Raw genomic sequence first — 18893 nt, forward strand, 5'->3', positions numbered from 1 at the left:
TTTTTTTTTTTTTTTTTTTTTGATACCGGGGACTGAACTTGGGTCCTTGTGCTCACCAGGCAGGCCACCGAACCGCTGAGCTAAATCCCCGGCCCCCTCTCCTGTCTCTTCTTTAATCACTCTTCCTTCCTCCTTCATGCTCTCTCCTAGACTAGTTTATTGTACTTTTCATAGTGTCACAAGCCACTCGTGCTGAATAGTAACAATTAAAATGTCCTAACTGAAACATAAACACTTGATTCGATTGCATTTATTCATTAGGAAATTATTTGCCAATTAAATATGATAATTGTTCATTCAACCTACAGGCAACTTTACTTTTATTTCTATAGCTATTTTAGGAACAGTGAAGTAACAAACAGTGAAGTGAAAAAGCAAAAACCAAGCCTATATATTTTGCAAGTGCATGAGGCCAAAACAATCATAATCAAAAGAGATGCCCACTCTTGTACACAAAGAGGATCAGCTCAGTACACAAGTCCAGTGACATTCTCCAGGATGACACCAGCAAAACCATGCACTTTACATACAAGGATGCCTTCACCAGTAGCCATGTTTGCACAGACTGTTGAACGTGAACCCTGAGCTAAGTCTGTTGTAAGGAGAAGACAGGACTACCATGCAAAGGAGAGTCATGAGCCAGTCCTACCTTATTTATGCATGTGCATGCACCATTCCTGAGAGTTTAACAATTTTAAACTGTTTTAATGTATGTATGTAAACTTCAGTATGCATTTTAATGGAAATGAAAAAAGATTGCATTTGGACACTAAAATTTAAATTTGCAATTTAAATACAAGTGTGGTATCTGCCTATGTATGTAAAATATATACCTCCATAGAATACTGTCCCTCCACTATTTTTTCATATTTTTCTTTTTTCCTCAAATTTACTACAATTAACATGTATTACTTTTATAACAAAATGCAAACGCTATTTAAGCTAAGCATATGCAATCCAGAGTATCCAGTTAAGGGTTCAGCAATAGGAATCATTACTGAGTCAGAAGTTCTGCTTGCTTCCTGAGTCTTGACTAGTTGTTGCAGAACTCGATACCTCGAACAAGTCATGAAATCATCATATTCTCTTTTCTTCTCTACATTGAAGATGGAACAAATATAACTTTCTCAGATGTTTGTTGTGTGAGTTAAAATGGATGACGTTTGTAAACTTCTGGCTTAGTCCCTAAAGATGGTAGTGCTCAGGAGTGATCGTGGTCACCTCTCCCATTAGGACATATCACACCCAGTCACTCTGCTCACTCATTTTTTTTTTGGTAAATTGTAGACCAGATACAATTCACATCTAAATCATGTGAAAAGCAGATGAAAAATGCATTTACTGACTTAGAATATCTGATGCCAGAAAGTCTACATTTTTAACAAGGATATATATATATAAACCTTGCACTTCTGAGGCAGGTGGTGGCACCACAGAGCTAAATATGCAGCTCTGTTGATTATATTAAAGTAACCAAGATGTACTGAGAAACCTTTTCCTTGATGAGGTTATTGAACATGGGAACTGTAGATTTAGCTCAGCAGTATAGTGCCTGCCTGGCAAATGTGAGGTCCTGAATTCTATCCTCAGTACAGAAGAAGAAGGTGGTGGGGAGAAGAAATGTTACCACATTGTAAGACTATTGGAAAGCAGAGAGCATATATCCATTTTGTAAGGGATGAAGTATCATGAAAATGGAATGGAAGTAGATCCAACTCCAGCTAACAGGTATTTTCTGCAGTAAAAGTCTGCTCCTTTGTACTCAGTTTGTCTTAATTACAACTTATGGCAAGCTTGTGTTTCTGTCTGTAGCATTGCCTGGTAGCGATTTTACTGCCTCCTGAATAATAGTGACTATATCTAATTTCTCCACTTATCTTCATGTCTAGGACAAAATCTGGATGCAGAAAGAGCTTCATAAACATGGTTCCTCTCTTACAGAGAAGCCTGGAGCATAGGACTCAATGAGTATTAAGAAATCCCTACTTTCCTCCCTTGTTATGTGACGTACCTGACATTTCTGAAAACCAGGCTGGGAACAGACGAGCAAAAAAATAAAATGTGTAGGTGTTCATTAATGATACTTAAAATGATAGGCATGCTCACATAACTGAATGTTTAAATAAATATTACATCAAGACTCAGCACTCTGGAATTCTGTTATAGAGTGCTTTGGTGATTATATGCCATTTCCAAACCCCTGTAATAATTGCATTTTTCTGTGAAATGCACCCCAGAAAGCAGTTACAAGCTACCATGAGATTGCCAGGAAAACAAAAATAGAGCCCCCCGCTTTTTTCCTTTTAGGCATCTTGGGGATAATCAGCCTGGCTAACTGCTCAACATACATGATTGCATTTAATCTTCACAGCTCCAAAGGGCTGAAATCAACTTTCCTGCTTCACCGGTGAACAACTGAAACTCAGAGTGCGTGAGGGCCTCCCAGATAAATAGTCTTCAGGGCCAGATATGAGAGGAGATTTCCTATTAGCGACTCAGGGCTTCCCACTGATTTTTAAGTTTTTTCGTTTCTTTCCCTTTTCTTCCCATTTTTGAATGTTTAAAAAAAAAGTGTCCCTAGCAAACCCTTTAATAAACACTTGATAATTACATCTTGATTCAGTGAAACATGAAGATCATGAAGATCATGAACAAGTTCTGTCCTCTCTCTCTCTCCTCTGAAAATAAACTACCTGATAATTTTTATCACTTACTAAAATACCACCCTATTGGAAGCCAGTCCTTTGCATTTTTATTCTCATAGGTACACCTTTCAGTGGTTGGCCTTTCCTTCTTAACATGAAGTGGCAAAGGTAAGGATTGGTGGAAATCATATACTCTTACCAGTAATATTGCAGTACACTCGCAGAGGTCCCAGGGGCCCACTGCCATCGGAGTCCACGTAGAAGAAGCCAGCCGTGTTCCCTTGATGCCTGTAGACCTCACAGGATTGCTCGTAGATGGCTGACAAGACAGAAAGGCAGCAGAGAGGAAACTTTACTGGACTCTGCATATCGCCCTTGAGGCATCAGTGTCTCCTAATTACATTCACTTAATGTTTCCCCTTGCCTTTACAAAGCAATGTGCCAATTCTTGATAGAGTGACATTTTCTGTTCAGCTTAACTCATTGATTTTCTAAACTCAGATCCCGGGCTACACCTCTCCCCAAGCTCCCTCACCTTTTCCATGCCTCTCTTTTTTGCTGACTTACGTGCCTTCCTCTCTCCTCCCACATATACTGAGCTAGACTCACCGGTGTACTATTCTGTCTCCCGCAAGAGCTGCAAGAGTAGTGGCCATGTTATTTTTCACTGTATCCTGGCATCTAATGGAGCTCCACACTTGCAGCATGGGCTCAACAAATATTTGAGTAATAAATTTAAAAAATACATATGCATAGTTTTGCCTTTCCACTAAAAAAGTATAGGGTTAAAGCCTTATTTCTATATACCCAAGCTTGTCTCAGTAACTAACACATAGCAAATTCAGTTCAGTCCACTTTTGCATAACAAACATGTACTAATTCCTTAGCACATATCAACAGATGTAGATACCACCAGAGAACAGAACCACGGACAAGGCAGTAACTCAGTGTCCTGAAAGCTCTCGGCCCAGCGGATAACCAACCACAGAGGGCTGTGTGTGATCAGACAGGACAGGTGAAGTTGTCCTGAGACAGGGGGCGTTGACTGATCTGTGGGTTTGAGAAATCTCTGCTTTTCCCTAAATCATCATGAATGAATTTGTAGGAGTGCAAAGGAAGCATCTGTTGTTTTATGCACGAAGAAAATAAAATACTGCTATTTCTGACTGAATTTCGCAATTCAGAGCAGCAGGTACATATGCAGTTGCCTCACCCATCCGTGCTGAAAACACTTCAATGACTCCTTAAATTGTTCAAGATACTGTACTCGGTCCTCGCCTTAGCCTGCGCCTGCCCCTCCTGACAAATGCCCCATCCCAGGAACGTGACGCTGCACTTCATCATGATCAAATGTGAGGCTGGGAACCTCAGGTAATTCATTACAGCAAACTTCTGGAGCCGGGAGTTTGACTTTTTATAAATTTAAGTGAATTCAAGGTTATACTTGTACTCGTGGCAATTTCTCTTGCATTCCTGGACACTTTCTAAAGGAGGAGGTAAATGAGAGTGTCACCATCGGTAGCTTATATATTGAGCTTAACACACAGCTCATTTATGTTCGCTGATATCAGGCTTGCTGGACCTAATAAATAACACACTTATGTGTTTGTCACACATGCGAAAGTCAACACTTACACATGCAGCCTTCCGTAATCTCTCCCACAATGACCACTACACGGAAGGACTATCATTGTCCCATAAATGGTAAATATTGCCCAGGTAGCAGATGGATAGTATCATAATTGTTGAGAACACAAACCCCGGAACCAAACTGAGTAGCTTTGCAGGGCAGGAGTACCTCATACGATCTAGGGCAAACTGCTTTCCCTGTGCTAGAACCCTCTTAGATGCCTGCGATGATGGACACTCTCCAGTATTCATGCTGTAGTCATAAATCCATCCTTTCCTTGTGAGTGAGCTGGGTTTATTCATTGTTCTAACAAATAGAACGTGACAGGAAAGATCGATGTCACTTCCAAGATTAGACGATAAAAAGACAGTGGACACCATCTCTCTTCTGCATCACTTCCTGTGGTAAAAGCCAACAGCCACATCAGGACAGTGCTCCATAAGAGACCCACGTGGGCTGGCACAGATGTGGCTGCAGTGGGCCACGCGTAGGAGCACTGAGGCAGGCGCCCACAGACAAGGCTTGGAATGACTACAGTCACGCCACCTCGGTCCTAGCTGCATGAGAGACCAACCCCACTGAAATTCTTACAGATGCACAGGAGCTATGAAACAGTCTTGGGTGTGGTTTCTGTATGCTAGGCTTTGCAAGAATTCACCATAAAAAATGGCTGAAGCACTCGAAGCACTAACTTTCTCATCCTGCTATTGATCTGAGAAGATCTTACCTCATACTCTACTTGTAAAGACTCACAGTGATAATCCTTTCGTGTTACTGAGAAATCACTTGGTAAATATAAACTATTATCACTATTATATCATAGACGCATGCTGTGTTACTTTTTCTTCTTTTGATTACTCCTTTACTTGATTTTTTTCACTTTTCATCATAACTCACAAGGTTTGCTGTGAAACCCCAATAGCTCTTACCTCCCTTCTGCGCAACAATGATGACTTTGAAATCTTAATTTATTCCATTGGAAGTGACAATTGCATCTCTAAATAGCATATCTATACAGTTATAGCTTAAAAATTTTCATTTTTACTTATGTGTTTGGTTACCAATATGAAAAATGATACCTTTGCCCTTTTTACCTCCTCTTTAAAATATAAAAACTTTCCATATTGCATCCTTCCAATAGAATTGTACTGGAATTAATAACTGCCTTATTCTCTCATCTGTCTCTGTAGAGGCAAAAATATATGAAGATTCACCAATTTAATGCTAAATTCACTAACAAAGATCAAAAATGTCTCCTCAAATCATCATATTAAATTAATATAAATTAATACCGTTTGGTGAAAGGGAGAAAAAGAATGTGGTTGTGGAGAAAAAGATAAAATTTAGACCTTTCTGAATATTTTAACAGCAAAATTATATGAAACAAAAAGTAATCTCTAATATTAAAAGGATATGAAACAAATTCACTAGAAATTCTTTCAGTTGCTACTAAGATGTCTGTATTCTTTTAACATTTTTCTTATACCTCTATTCTCTGAGTATCCAGTTACCTCTTGGTTCATAAAAACAAAGAGACTAACAAAATAAGCCACTCCAATGCTGATTTAAAACAACACTTTCACAGTTCTGTGGCCCAGCAATTTAGGTCGAGCTCTGCTGGGCAGTTCTTGGCCTGGAGCAGAGGACTTGCGAGGTCCACTCCAACATCTACAGTCAGGGGCTGGCTCAGCAGGGCTCCCTGGCAGCACAGCAGGTTGGGGTGTTCGGTATGTTCCTGAATACTCCATCAGGTGTTCATGGTAAAGACCCCAGAGCAGCTACGGGACAACTGCTCAGCCTCTGACTGCATGATGCTTGAGGTGCTCCCTTGACCAAAGCAAGTCACTGAACCAGTCTTAGTGCACACTGCAGAGCCCAAACATCATAGAGGCAGGAAGCTCAGGAGAGGGATCTGTGGTTTCAGTGTTTGGCTCAGGGAGCAGAATCACTTCGCAGGGTGATATGATTCCCAAAGGAATGTCTTTTTCCAAGCCTTTGAGATTCTGGGGTCATTTATTGCTTCAGTTAGCCTACAAAATACACTTGTTCCCTAACTGTTGTTATTTACTAACTGTGTCTCAGTTAAGGGGAAACAATAAGGGTTAAGCCTGGTAACAAGCGTTACTACTCAGAAACACAATCAATGAGCTCTTCTATATCAATATCTCGTCCAAAGACAAAGTAACTGGTAAGTGGTTACTGTGATCCTATCACTCTGCTATAGCCTAGATCTTTAAATACCCACAAAGACCCACAGGGCAAAGGTTTTAGCCCCAGACAGGACTGTAGGGGAGTGAAGGAACCACTGGGAGGGAGGCAGAGGGAAAGGCTCTGGGTTCTTGGAGGTAAACCTTTCAAAGGGACAGAGAGCTATAGTTTTCCACACCAGAGAAACTATTTGGTACTTGCACATGTGTAACTTATTTATTTCACTCAGAAATATATCCTCAATATGTATCCATTTTCCTACGAATGAATCTAATTTCTCATTCTTTATGGCTGAGTAGTATTCCATTTTATAGAAAAACCACATCTTCTTTATCCAGTCTCCAACTGATGGGCAAATGGGCTGTCTCCAAGTTTTAGCTATTACAAACTGTGCTGCTATAAACATAGGTGTGCATATATCTCTGTGGTATGATTCTTTTAAATCTTTTGGAAAGATACCCAGCAGAGGGATGGCTGGGTCAAATGGAACCTCCAGTCCAAACTCTTTGAGGTAGCTCCATATTGATTTCCATAGTGGTTGCACCAGTCTGCACTCCCACCAACAATGGAGAAGGTTCCTTTCTCCCCACAGCCCCACCAACATTTGTTATTGTTTGATTTCTGGATAGCAGCCTAAAGGTAATAAGGGAAAAGCAAAAAAAATATGAGAAAATGAAAAAAATGGAAATAAAATGTTTGTAACTGGGAAGGGGAGGAGGGTTGAAGGGAGGGCAGGGATAAGGGGAAAAAATGAGAACCAAGACCTGTCATGTAAAGGTACAAGATCCCAATAATGAATGTAGCTGCACTGTATCCCTAAAACGTACCAATAAACTCAATTAAAAATATATTTTTTAAAAAGGAACAGGGAGCCCCAGGGGCTCCGCACCCTTTCTTCCCCTCTCCCTCTCCGTCTCTCACGTCCTGCCCATAGGGTGAGCTGCTTTGTCTGACCATGTGCCTTTTCATGATGTGCTGTCTCACCACCAGGCCAAACAATGAGACTTTTTGATCATGGACTGAAACTTCCAAAAATGTAAAACTAAATAAAGCTTTACACATAAAAAGTTAATTATCTCATCTTCTGTGTTATAATGACAGAAAGCTGAATAGCACACTTTCCTGATTTGGTAGTAGAAATATTTTATAGATCTGAAATATCATTCATCTACAGTAAAGCCTTGAAGTGTTCCCTTAGTATTCTGCAAACATGACCAATTAAAATATTTTACTATCATTATGAACTTATGGATTAAAAATATTTAATATTTAGATGGGTGTTTGACAAACATGATAAACTAGGGTTCGCACTAACGGTAAAAATACTGCTTAAGTGAAGATGACAAAAATCTTAAAATGTATTGCGTAACTTTATTTTTTTTAAATATATCGTATTTTTAAACTATAGATAACAATAGAAATGCTATTGTTAATAGAAAATAAAAATGTTAACATGAAAGGTAATATGTATACAAAATGCAAAGATTGCATACAGTTCTTCAGCCGTACTGAGCGTGTAGTATCAGTACAAACTCTTCATTTTATTGTTATAAATGATGGGATAGCTTTTCACATTTGGGTCCATGAAAGTGCTGGAAGCCACTGACTGCACAATATCTTCTAAAGCCCCTGAGGAAGGAGCATTTTATTGAGTCCATGTTTGAGCAGGAGAAGTGTAGGATGAGACCAGTATGTATTGTCTTGCCTGAAATCCAAGATATCTATCAAAAACTGCAATTATGTCAAAATGGCACAGCAACCAATATGATATAATCATTAGGGCTTCAGAAAGGACAGACCCTGCAAGTATAAATATATACATTTGCATCTATCTATCTATCTATCTATCAATCTATCTATCTATCTATCTATCTATCTCATCTCCTCCATCTGTCTCATCTAAGTCTGTTGATCATCTCTGGACTTTGTTAGTGAATAAACTTATGTTATGAAAATTGGAAGCAATAGAGATCTTATCCGTTTGTTTTGTTTTTTGTTTCGTATTTACTGTGTCTGACAATGACCTAAAAGTCCACTGAAAGAATTTTCAGAGAATAACCAGAGCTAGAAAGTTCAATGGGAATGCAGTCATGGCCCTTTATCTGCAGAGGATGCAATACTCAGAGCGGAAGCCTGAAAAAATGGCTAGTACTAAGCTCACACAGTTTATCTTCCTGTACACACACACCTAAGATATCTAAAGTTTAATTTATAAATTAGGGACAGTAAAAGATTATAAAAATCACTAATAACAAATTGTCATTATATAATTGTCACAATGTAGTGTATTTGTTTGTTTATTTTTGGTACCGGGGATCGAACTCCCATCCTTGCACTAGCAAGGCAAGCAGCAGAACCGCTGAGCTAAATCCCCAGCCCAAAATATAGTTTAATAAAAGTTATGCAAAGACAGCTAGAAAAGTTAAGGATGAATTTTCTAAGGTCTTATTAAAAGTATTTTTAATTTTGGTTGGATATGCAGTTATGCTTTAATTGGTGAAAAGTTTTCCATGTTGAAGAATTCCCTACAAATACCTTATTGTAGTGAAAGTGTGGGCACAATATTTACTTATAAACTGCTCACTGAAAATATGGTGAGATATTAGAGTAAAAAATGGCAGGGTATTGATAACAGTTTACCCTGGATGAGGAGCTCAATTATATAATTCTATCCTTTTGCACAATTGAAGGTCACTAATAATTTCTTTAGTATTTACACGTTTTAGGTATTCTGTGGGTTTCAGTGTCTTTTTAAAATTATCTTCTGAGTTCTTCTGTCCTGTTGACCCCAACCGGGCCTCAGTTGCTTCCTGATGTAACCTCTCAGCCTTTTACAGCCCGTGGCCTTTGAGAGTGGCTTTGGCCTTCAGCCTGGTTCCCTTGAGATCCTGCTTGACTGCTTAGCATTATTCCCCATCAAAGATCCCACCACAGTGTGTTACGTCATTAACTCATTGGATAACAACTGAGCTATTCCCACTTTTAGGGTAGTTCACTTGCAGCATTTTAAAACTCTAGTATTTTTCTTTGACTATATTATTATCAGATGAGTCTTGATTGGTTGATATAATATTTAATACATCAGAGTATGGATCGTACTATAGATATTTAGACACTTTCTTCTCCAAGTAGAGACTATTTCCTCCAGTATGTATGGGATTGTTTATTTGCTTTGTTTGTTTTGTGTATATTTCTTTTTGGAGTTCATCTCATCCTCCTTGACCCCTTCTTCCCCTTTTTTCTCTTCGTCCCTTTCTCCCACCTCTTCTTCCTTTTTTCTCTCCCTTCTTCCTCCTTCTTGCTTTGTTCCTCCTCCTCTTCCTTTCCCACTTCCTCATCCTCTCCTCCTCTTCCTTCTCCTCCCCTTCCCTTATCTCTGTTTTATATTTTATGTGATTCTCTTTTCTAGAATATCAAAATATCGTTTGTAGTTTGTTTTATTTAACAGTGATCCTTCAAATACTGATTGGCAGCTCCAAGTAAGTGTCTGTGGTTTTACCCTTCAAGGATTTTAATGTGGGGTTAAATTATTTAGTATTATTTATTGGTAAATTTTCAATTAATGCTACATAAATAGCTATATTCAATCCACAAAATATTCTAAGACACTTAATGTTTTCATTTGTTTCCTATACTGCTTGCTTAACTATACTGCCCAGTAGGATATGAAAATTTTGTATATACTAAAGCCAGCAACTAAACTCAGAAAAAAATACGACTGCTTAATAAGTAATACTGAGTTCATTGAGAAGCTATATAGAAAAAAAAAAGATCTACTCCTCTTGCCGTGCACCAGTATCCAATAACAAATGAATCACAGGCTTAAATCTTTAAAAGGAAAATATATATTCATGTACTAGAGGAAAGCAAGATGGGATTTCTTTGTAACCTAGAAATGGCAACAATATTACATATTACAAATCAAAATCTAGACATAATAGAAAATAGATACAAACTGACTTATATTAAAGTAAATGATAAAAGCAAACATATGTGCTTGTGCAAGGGCTGCACGTAGAAAAGCTAGATGTAGAATGAAAAATATCTAGCTAAGTTACTGTTGCATTTATTTGTTGACCCAGAAATCCTATTTCTACTGATTTAGTACAAGAAACAGGCAGAAATGTGAAAACAAACAAACAAACAAACAAAGCAAAGAAGAGAAAACACACGGAGTTTTTCTCCACTGTTTCATTTGTCCTTGCACAGCAGAAGCATCCTCTGTAGTGCCCAGTGGAAGTATGGGGCCCTAGCACCACAAGGCCCACCTCAGCTGAGCAGGAGGCAGGCACGACTTCTCATAAGCCACACAGTGCACACAAAAATGCACGACTATGAAAAATAGCAGAGTGGAGAAAAGGAGGCACAATATGTAAACATTTGTCAAACAACGAGTTTTCTTTAGCTTATATTTTGAAAAAATTACATTTATAAAAGCAGTGTCTTAAGTTGCTTTTTTCTCATTGCTGAGACAAAATGCCTGCCACCAAAATTAAAGGTGTAAGGTGTATTTAGCTCACCATTTGTAGAGATTTCAGTCCATAATGGGCTGGCTCCACGGTGGAGAGACTTGTGGCAGGTGGATGTCACAGTGGAAAAATAATTTGTGGCACCACACAGTAGTAAAAGCAAGAAGGGATCCTTAACAGCACCTTTCTTCTCCTTTTATTTTATTGATACTATTAGTATTAGGTCAATACCAAGCCAATCAGTACACTGGCTGAGTAATCGTACACTCTTAATCCCAGAATCACACTCTAGATTCAGTGACCTCTGAAAAAACTCCACCTATGACCACATGAGGCTGTAGGGTACATCTGGACACAAAGCATAACAAACACTGACACATAGGCTGAAGAGAGGCAAGAGGGATCGGAATATTAGCAAGACTTGCTTCAATATGCTTTGTTTTCTTTGTCTTTCTTTGGAAGCATGTAAATGTTTTGTATAATCATAAACTTATCATTCTTTCTGTCTAAGTGAAGGAGACAGAATAAAATTTAACCAAGTTGAAACTAATCCTTAAGAGACAAGAAAGCATCGGTTACGTGGATGTCAGTAGATTCTGGGGGACTCAGTCACATGACAGGTTTGGCCTTTAAGAACTCATTCCAGGGTCTCTTCCTCCAGGCTTTGATATCCTTACTTTGAGATGGGTACTTTTCATTTCTGTTTCAATCCCTGTGTAGGGCAGTCTGTAGATTCACTTCTTTTCTGTCCTGTTAGCCCATAAATTCCTAGAGTGTAGAGATTTTTCTTTAAATCGAAAGGTGCATATTTTACGAATATTAGTTTAATATCCCCATTACTGCTTAAAGCTTAATTGAGGAAATCCAAAAGATCGCATGGTGACTTGCTTTGTTCCCTGCGGTACTAGTAAATGTCAAGCCAAAGGGACTTCCACCAGCTGTTTATGACATGACCTGATGTGTCAGCCACAAGCTCCAAGCCACACAGAGGTCCTCTAGAGGGCAGGCACGATGTCCTCTATGAGGAAGACGATGTGAACACGAAGCAAAAACAAAGCTGCCTATCGATGCCAAGGTGTACCTCCCTGAAAACTGCGAATGGTAAAACCACTGCTACATTTGCAACAGTGATATTCAGAGGATGCAAAGCTGCTCGTTGTCCAATGAGAAGGACCACGGTAGACGTACCAGGACTCCACGGAATGGCTTTTATACCAGTTGGCACAGATGTGCACTGTAGCTGGACAGAGCAGATGGAGCAGTGGTGTTTTCATATCAGAGGAAAACAGTCTGAATATAGTTCTGGCAGCTAATTTATTGCCTAAGGTGCCATTTGAAATGTCCTTGTAATGCTCACTCTCATTAAAGATAATGATAGTATTCAGACAGAAAAAATAGTTTTATTTAGACCTCACCTTTTTAAGTGCCAAGGTCAGAGCTATAGTTTTTCTGCTCCTCCATTCCCATTCCTATTGCAAAACTGTAGAAACAGACAAGAAACTTACTCGGTACATATCTTAAGGCCTTAAAAATGTTTCCGTCCTTTTCCTTTCCTTGCTCCCTGTATTCTCAGCAATATAATATTTACCACATGCTCACAGTTAGTTACAGATCTACATACACAGCCTACAGACATCAATAAGATCAAATTAATTCCAGTAATTAAGGAAAAGTTGGAAGCATCTTGCATTTAGCAGCCATTTATTTAATTAAGTTTACCAAACCCCTTGTGCGGCAGGTTTACAGGACGTTGCCTTGGCCTTGTTATAAGGAAGAGAAGAAAAAAAATATGTTAAAACTCATGGGATTGCTGAAATTAGCTGAAAAAAAAAAAGATGTCAAGGGACTAAATTAGAAAATAGATCTTTGATGTCCCAGGGTGTTCATAGCTGGTTCAGGCTGAAAATAGGAGCAGGTTCTGCACCATTTTCTCTAATAAAAGGAGGTTATCAGAAATGGAACTAGATTAGTAGCTGCTGGGTGTTCGTGATGGGAAACGGGACAGAGGTGGGGCTAAAAGGTGAACACGAGGCCCCGTGCGATGGAGCCTCGCTGTTCCTGATTGGGTTGGTAAGTGCACAACACGGCAGCCGGATGCCGTCAGACCAACGGGGAAGGCACAGAAATTTCCTGCCACCAGCACCGCCTCCAGCGAAGCCTCCATCTACATTTCATGTTTATCTGAGAAATCACAGGATATTCCAGTCACGATGGAACACAGCAGCACTTACTAAATTACATGGTGAAACTATGTCTAATACTCCCGCTGCACATTAGGTCTTATTGAAAGCAATCCAGTAAACTAATCTGTAAATCTATTTAACTACCACCTTATATTGAAAATATAAATCTGTAAGTGTGCTTAATATAAAGGTTTTTAATAATCCGCATGTAAAATAAGCCTATGGGGCACATGGCAGTAAAGCAGCAGATAAATTGAGGCTATGACGGTCACTCAGATATTCATGTCAAATTGCACAAATATTTTATACTATTTGAAGCCACTCTGTAGCAGTGAATGAGAAATAAAGGGGGGGATGCAGCTGGACTACAAGAAGTTCAAAATTCATAGTTTCCATCTGATACAATGTTACCTAGGACACTATGTTTAGCATTCCGTATAACTTTTGCAATTAACACCACCGTTTCTACGTTGGCCATAACCTCCACAAATATTCTGGACAGCTCTCTGCAACCAAAAACCAAAAACCCAAAAAAACCAAACAAACACATACACACACACACACACACACACACACACACACACAAAGAGTAACAAGAGACAAAGATGTAAATCTGTCACGAGAACAGGGGCCTGACTTGGGTGACTCATCCCCGGGTCAGCGGACACAGGATCCACCCCAGACATGGTACACACTGCCCTCCCCACTCTTCACCAACCACAGTGCATATTTAACAGGATTTTCACAGCCTTATTCTAATATGAGAAACTCCAGCAAACGTTTACCAACATCCTAGTGTTCCCGGTCACTAGCTTTCCCAACATTGCTACACTCAGCCTTGGAAGCTGTCTAAGGTCCCCAGAGGTCCAGCCCACATAATTGTGGCTTCTTAGGTTTGCTCACAGCCACAGCAGCGATGGCAACAAAACAACAACAAAACAACAACAAAACAACTTTTAGATTGCTGCAGTTCTTAGATGTTTAGAAAGCTTGATTTTAATTGATACATAGTATCAGTATTCGTGGGCACAGTGAAAGGCTTCCATGTTAAAGTGTTAGCTCTTGACAATCATGGCCATAGGTGCTTTGATTCATCCTTAAATGTGCTGCAGGCCTCAGCTTGGTAACATCCCCTTACTCATCTTTATGCTAAGAGGAGTAAAGGTAGTGCCTAAATAAAAAGTGACTCGGAAAGAACCCGAAGGTGGAGATATTCTACTCTGCAGTTTAAAGTAAAAACAAAATCTATCACTCATCAATCAATCAAAATGAAGGGAACCAGACCTGAAGCTCAGAGAGTGAAAAGCGTGTGCACGGCCTGACTGCAGCAGAGCTAGCCCTGCACGAGCTCACCAAGACTTGGGGACCCGGAGCCACAGGAGCCTGGTCTTCCTCTCACATGGAATGAAATCTCACGACTGCAGGTTTGTGTGTTTCAGACCGACTTGCTGATCAGGGCTAACTGCTCCTTGACTCGTGCAGCTATGAAACATGCTCTGAAGATGAAATGATACAGCTCGCTCAGTCCCCCATGGCTCCACTGTTAATAGCACCACATGCTGAGCGGGGAGTCAGTGAAGATTTTCAACCTCTTCTCCACGTGAGACGGAATCAGAGGCTGAGCCACACCCAGCCTCCCAAAGCTCATGCTAGACCTCTCCCTGGGCCTTCTTTCTATTCCAGGTCCGCATCAAGCCCCACCACTGGAAACAGACTGATGCTCATAGGACTCTTGTGTCCTCAGTGCACTTCACAACCGCGTGCGGAGCAGCCTGGGAGTGAAATTCATGAGGTGCAGTGTAAAACAGAAAAGTACTTAAGCTGAGAAGTGTCCTGTTAAAATCCTGGATTTTCTACTTCTGAATTTTATAATCCTGGCCTTATTATTTTAAGTTTCAGTTTTATTATAAAGGGATGCTGACAGGACTTATTGTGAAGGTTTGTAGTGAATTTCCAACCTAAGCTCACAATAAGGGTTCAAAAACAGTTCTGATCCTTCTTTTTGCCCCACTTCCATAGAAAAGTTACTCCACATGCATTCAAAAAGTGTTGGTTGAGCTGGGCGTGGTGGCACCCTGCCTGTAATTCCAGCACTTCAGAGGCTGAGGCAGGAGGATCTCTGTGAATCCCACGCCAGCCTGGGCTACACAGTGAGTTCAGGGCCAGGCTGAACCACATAGTGAGACCCTGTCTGAAAAGCAACCCACAAACAACAAGTGTTAAGAAGAGTTTGGCTCAGAATTTAGCAGTCAGTCCATAGGGTCCAGCAACATCGGAGACTGTTCTCCAACATGCATCTGTGCTGGTGGGTGTATTCCTAATTTGTAAATGTCTTCCCTATACCACAGGTTGTGTAAGCCACCTATGATTCGTGTTCTGCAATTTCTAGTAAGTACTACTTTTAAGAGATGCTGAAACAAGCAACAAAAACTTCTCTTATGAAACAGAATAGTAAAGACACAGACCTGCATGCATTTACAGTGTAATAAGACATGGCATGTGACATGCACATGCGACAAGTCTGTTTTATATTTGCTACAGGACAGATGAGTACCTGACAGGTGTTCATTACCCGGAGTGGGATATGAGATGAAAAGCTGCTCAGAGGTGATGTCCTACCACCTCCCTGACAGAAAAGACGGACAGTGGAGAGATCAGAAGGACAGCAGGACGTGTGAGTTACTAAGAGTGGATTAGTGTTGCTCAAACAGAAGTAAGGTAGGGCAGCTCCCCACTTCCAGACACGGCCCTTAGAAGCTGTCCAGTGTGGCTTCTCCAAACAGCTGAGCAGAGCTTCCTGAATGCAGTGATGAGGTAGGAGCTGACTGAGTTGCCATATAGCTTTATGGATCAGCCATACTGTGTGAGTGTGTTATGTGAGTAGAGAAAGCACATAAAACAACTTTTACTTTGCTGAGCCACTGAGATTTAGGAGTTGTTCACCACTTTAGTTAGCCTATATTTCCCAATACTCTTACTCCTTTGACTTCAGTTTAGTGACAGGGAGGTTTCTGAGGAGAAAGCCTGGTACCAAACATTCCCATGCGTGGATCATGAGAATGAGCTCACTCTTTGGAGAGCTTTGCTCTAAGCCCCCCGGCTGGCAGGTGGATGGTGTATCTGTGACTCTGATGTGAGATTTCTGATTCCAAACTCCTGGATCTCTTCCGGATACTGAAAACAAATCAAAATCTCAGGAAAAAAACATATTGTGGTCTCACATTATCAAAACTGGTTTAACTGGATGTAATCATGAGGAAAAATCCTAAAGAAAGTCCTGTAAAGCTATCCTTGAAAATAACAATGCATTCCATGTTTTGCCATGAAATTGCCTGGCTCTGTTTTACCACTGCTAAGAGTCTGTTTCCTCTGTAAAGAGGTCACAGCAGTATCATAAGTTAACACTGTAGCACATGCTTACCATGAAGCATTAACCTCCCTGTACAAGTTGGCAAATGTCTATTACTCAAACTTTGAAAACAGACACTTTAAAATAAAGTGCTTTTACTATGTGCAGTCTACATAATATTTGACACAAAGAAATTAACCTACATCCTCAGAGGTATATTTCAGACAAAGTAGTAGCCTTCATTACCAGGGATGCCTCTCATTCTTGCAACATCTTGTACCTGTATCTGGGCTAAATTCAAAACTGTTGTAAAGCTAGTGAAGGTGGAGTTTCAGGATCACCTTGAAGAGCCTAAACTTTGTCTGAAATGTGTGTTTATGGGGTTGTGTAGTTTTGTAAATTGCATGCTTCTGTGGAAGGCCAGCTGGTAGGAAATCTACTGGGGTCTGTAGGAGCAGGATTCGACACGATGAGACATCGGGAGCTGGTGAAGGGCGCTTTCCAAGGCCCCTGACTCTACGGGATTCCAAAGTGTGAAATCCAGTGAGAAGACAGAATAGTCTTGAATTTGGGGAGCAAGGGCGAGTACACCCACAAGCCTTCCAAAGAGCCTGGGAAGACAGGTAGAAACCTGTGCATGCCTCTGTTGACACTGAAGTGGAGTGAAATCATTCCAAAGCCAGGGTTCTTTATCACCTGACTAAACACACAGACCTGGCCCAGGACTTACAGAAGCTTCAGCAGAATGCAGAGGGAAGAGGAGAGATTTGGGGCCCATCCATTGCTGCTTGCCTGTGAGGTAAATGCTCAGTTCAGTGACGGGGTGGGCGAACTGCCCAAGGATGCTGATCTGCTTTGGAAAAGACCAACCAGGATAAGGAAAACTGGGGGTTACAGTTTAGCCAAGCTGTGTTCGATCCCTAGTAGTTCTGCAAAACAACAACAGAAACTAAACCAACAAAAATCATCAGGTATGGTGACTTCTGAGCAATCTCCATGCCCACTTACTCCTGCTGTTTTACATGCAAATGCACACAGCTTCACACAAGTAAAGTTTCCCACAGCACCCACAGCTCCCAACACTGTAGGCTTGTAGTTGTGGGGGAGAAGAAAGATTTGAAACTCAAATGCGGGGCCTAAAGTTACTCTGAGAATATTGTTCTAAACCTTTCTCCTACTTTATGAAACTGGACAGATATTCCCAATTTCAACCACAGTCTTAAAGGTTCTGTGACACCAATAATAAGATGTGAAGCTGAAAGAAAAACAAAAACAAAAAACAAAATCTTTTCAAGTGGGAAGGGTAGGGGAAAGGAAATAAGGGAAAAGAGAAGAAAAAAACATTAGAAAACAAAAAAATGGAAACAAAGTCTTTGTAAATAGGGAAGGGTGGAGGGGGTGAAGGAGGGCAGGGGTAAAAAATGAGAACCAAGATATGTCATGTAAAGGTGCAAGATCCGAATGATAACTGTAACTGTACTATATATTTTAAAAGCACCAATAAACTCAATGAGAAAACAAAACAAAACAAAACACACACAAAAAAAACATTAATGTAACTTACAGGACATGATTGGATGAACCTTATTAGAGGAAAAATTGAAACATGTTTTTGTTTTATATAAATTTGCTTTGGCCAAAATTGATTATATAAGGAGGTAATCAAAGTATCCAAAAGATACAAGGACTCTGAAGTTTCATAAAATTATGTCAGAAACTTAATAAGACTATTCTGATTTATTTAAAGTTTGGAAACCTATGACATTTTCTATTTTAAAAGAAATATTAGTAATTTTTAGTCTTTTACTTTTTTATTGTAAAATTAATTTGAAAGCTAAGTATGGGGCACATGACTAAAGTCTTAGTTTCCCGGAGGTTGAGGAAGGAAAATCAGTGGATCTCAAGAGTTTTATGCCAACTTGGACAAAATAATGAATCTCAATAAGAAACATATATATGTGTATATATATGAGAAAAATTAGACAAAACCCCTCAATGTGCATGTTTTGAGACCTCTGATACTGAAACTGCCCAACTTCACGCACAGACACTGGGCACAAGCTGACGAATCCCCTACTGGCAAGGTCTTCATGCAGAGCCACTCCTGGCAGAGCTGTGTCGGAGCTGCTCTCCCAAACTTTGTTCCTTTTCACTTTTATTCCCACCTTAGCGTGATTTTAATTTACAATTAAGAAACCCAAGTGATCTTTGCTAATAGAAAACTAAAAAGACGTTGTTCAGAGAGTTTTGAAGAATGGGAAAGTTAAAGAAGTCATTTCTGTCCCAGATTGCCAGTGACTTCCAACTGGGTTGTTCTGTGTCTTCTGGATAAATTATTTCACTTCATTTCCCCCAGGTGATTGGTCTTCTCAATGGCCTGTCCCTTCCTCTGTTTCTCTGATCAGATCA

The 18893-nt window shown here is 40.0% G+C and overlaps 1 protein-coding gene across 2 annotated transcripts in view; it reads right to left on the minus strand.

Annotated features, from left to right (window-relative positions):
- Cntnap5 (contactin associated protein family member 5) overlaps positions 1-18893 on the minus strand; it is an 801158-nt gene that overhangs the window by 264599 nt on the left and 517666 nt on the right. For both annotated transcript variants that reach the window (XM_010637689.2, XM_010637692.2), the window contains exon 12: positions 2845-2964. In XM_010637689.2, coding sequence (XP_010635991.1) covers positions 2845-2964 — 120 coding nt within the window. The remainder of the gene's footprint in view (positions 1-2844; positions 2965-18893) is intronic.

This window comes from Fukomys damarensis, unplaced genomic scaffold (assembly GCF_012274545.1).
Source record: "Fukomys damarensis isolate Sample0158 unplaced genomic scaffold, DMR_v1.0_HiC HiC_scaffold_29, whole genome shotgun sequence".
In the NCBI taxonomy this organism is placed as follows: domain Eukaryota; kingdom Metazoa; phylum Chordata; class Mammalia; order Rodentia; family Bathyergidae; genus Fukomys; species Fukomys damarensis.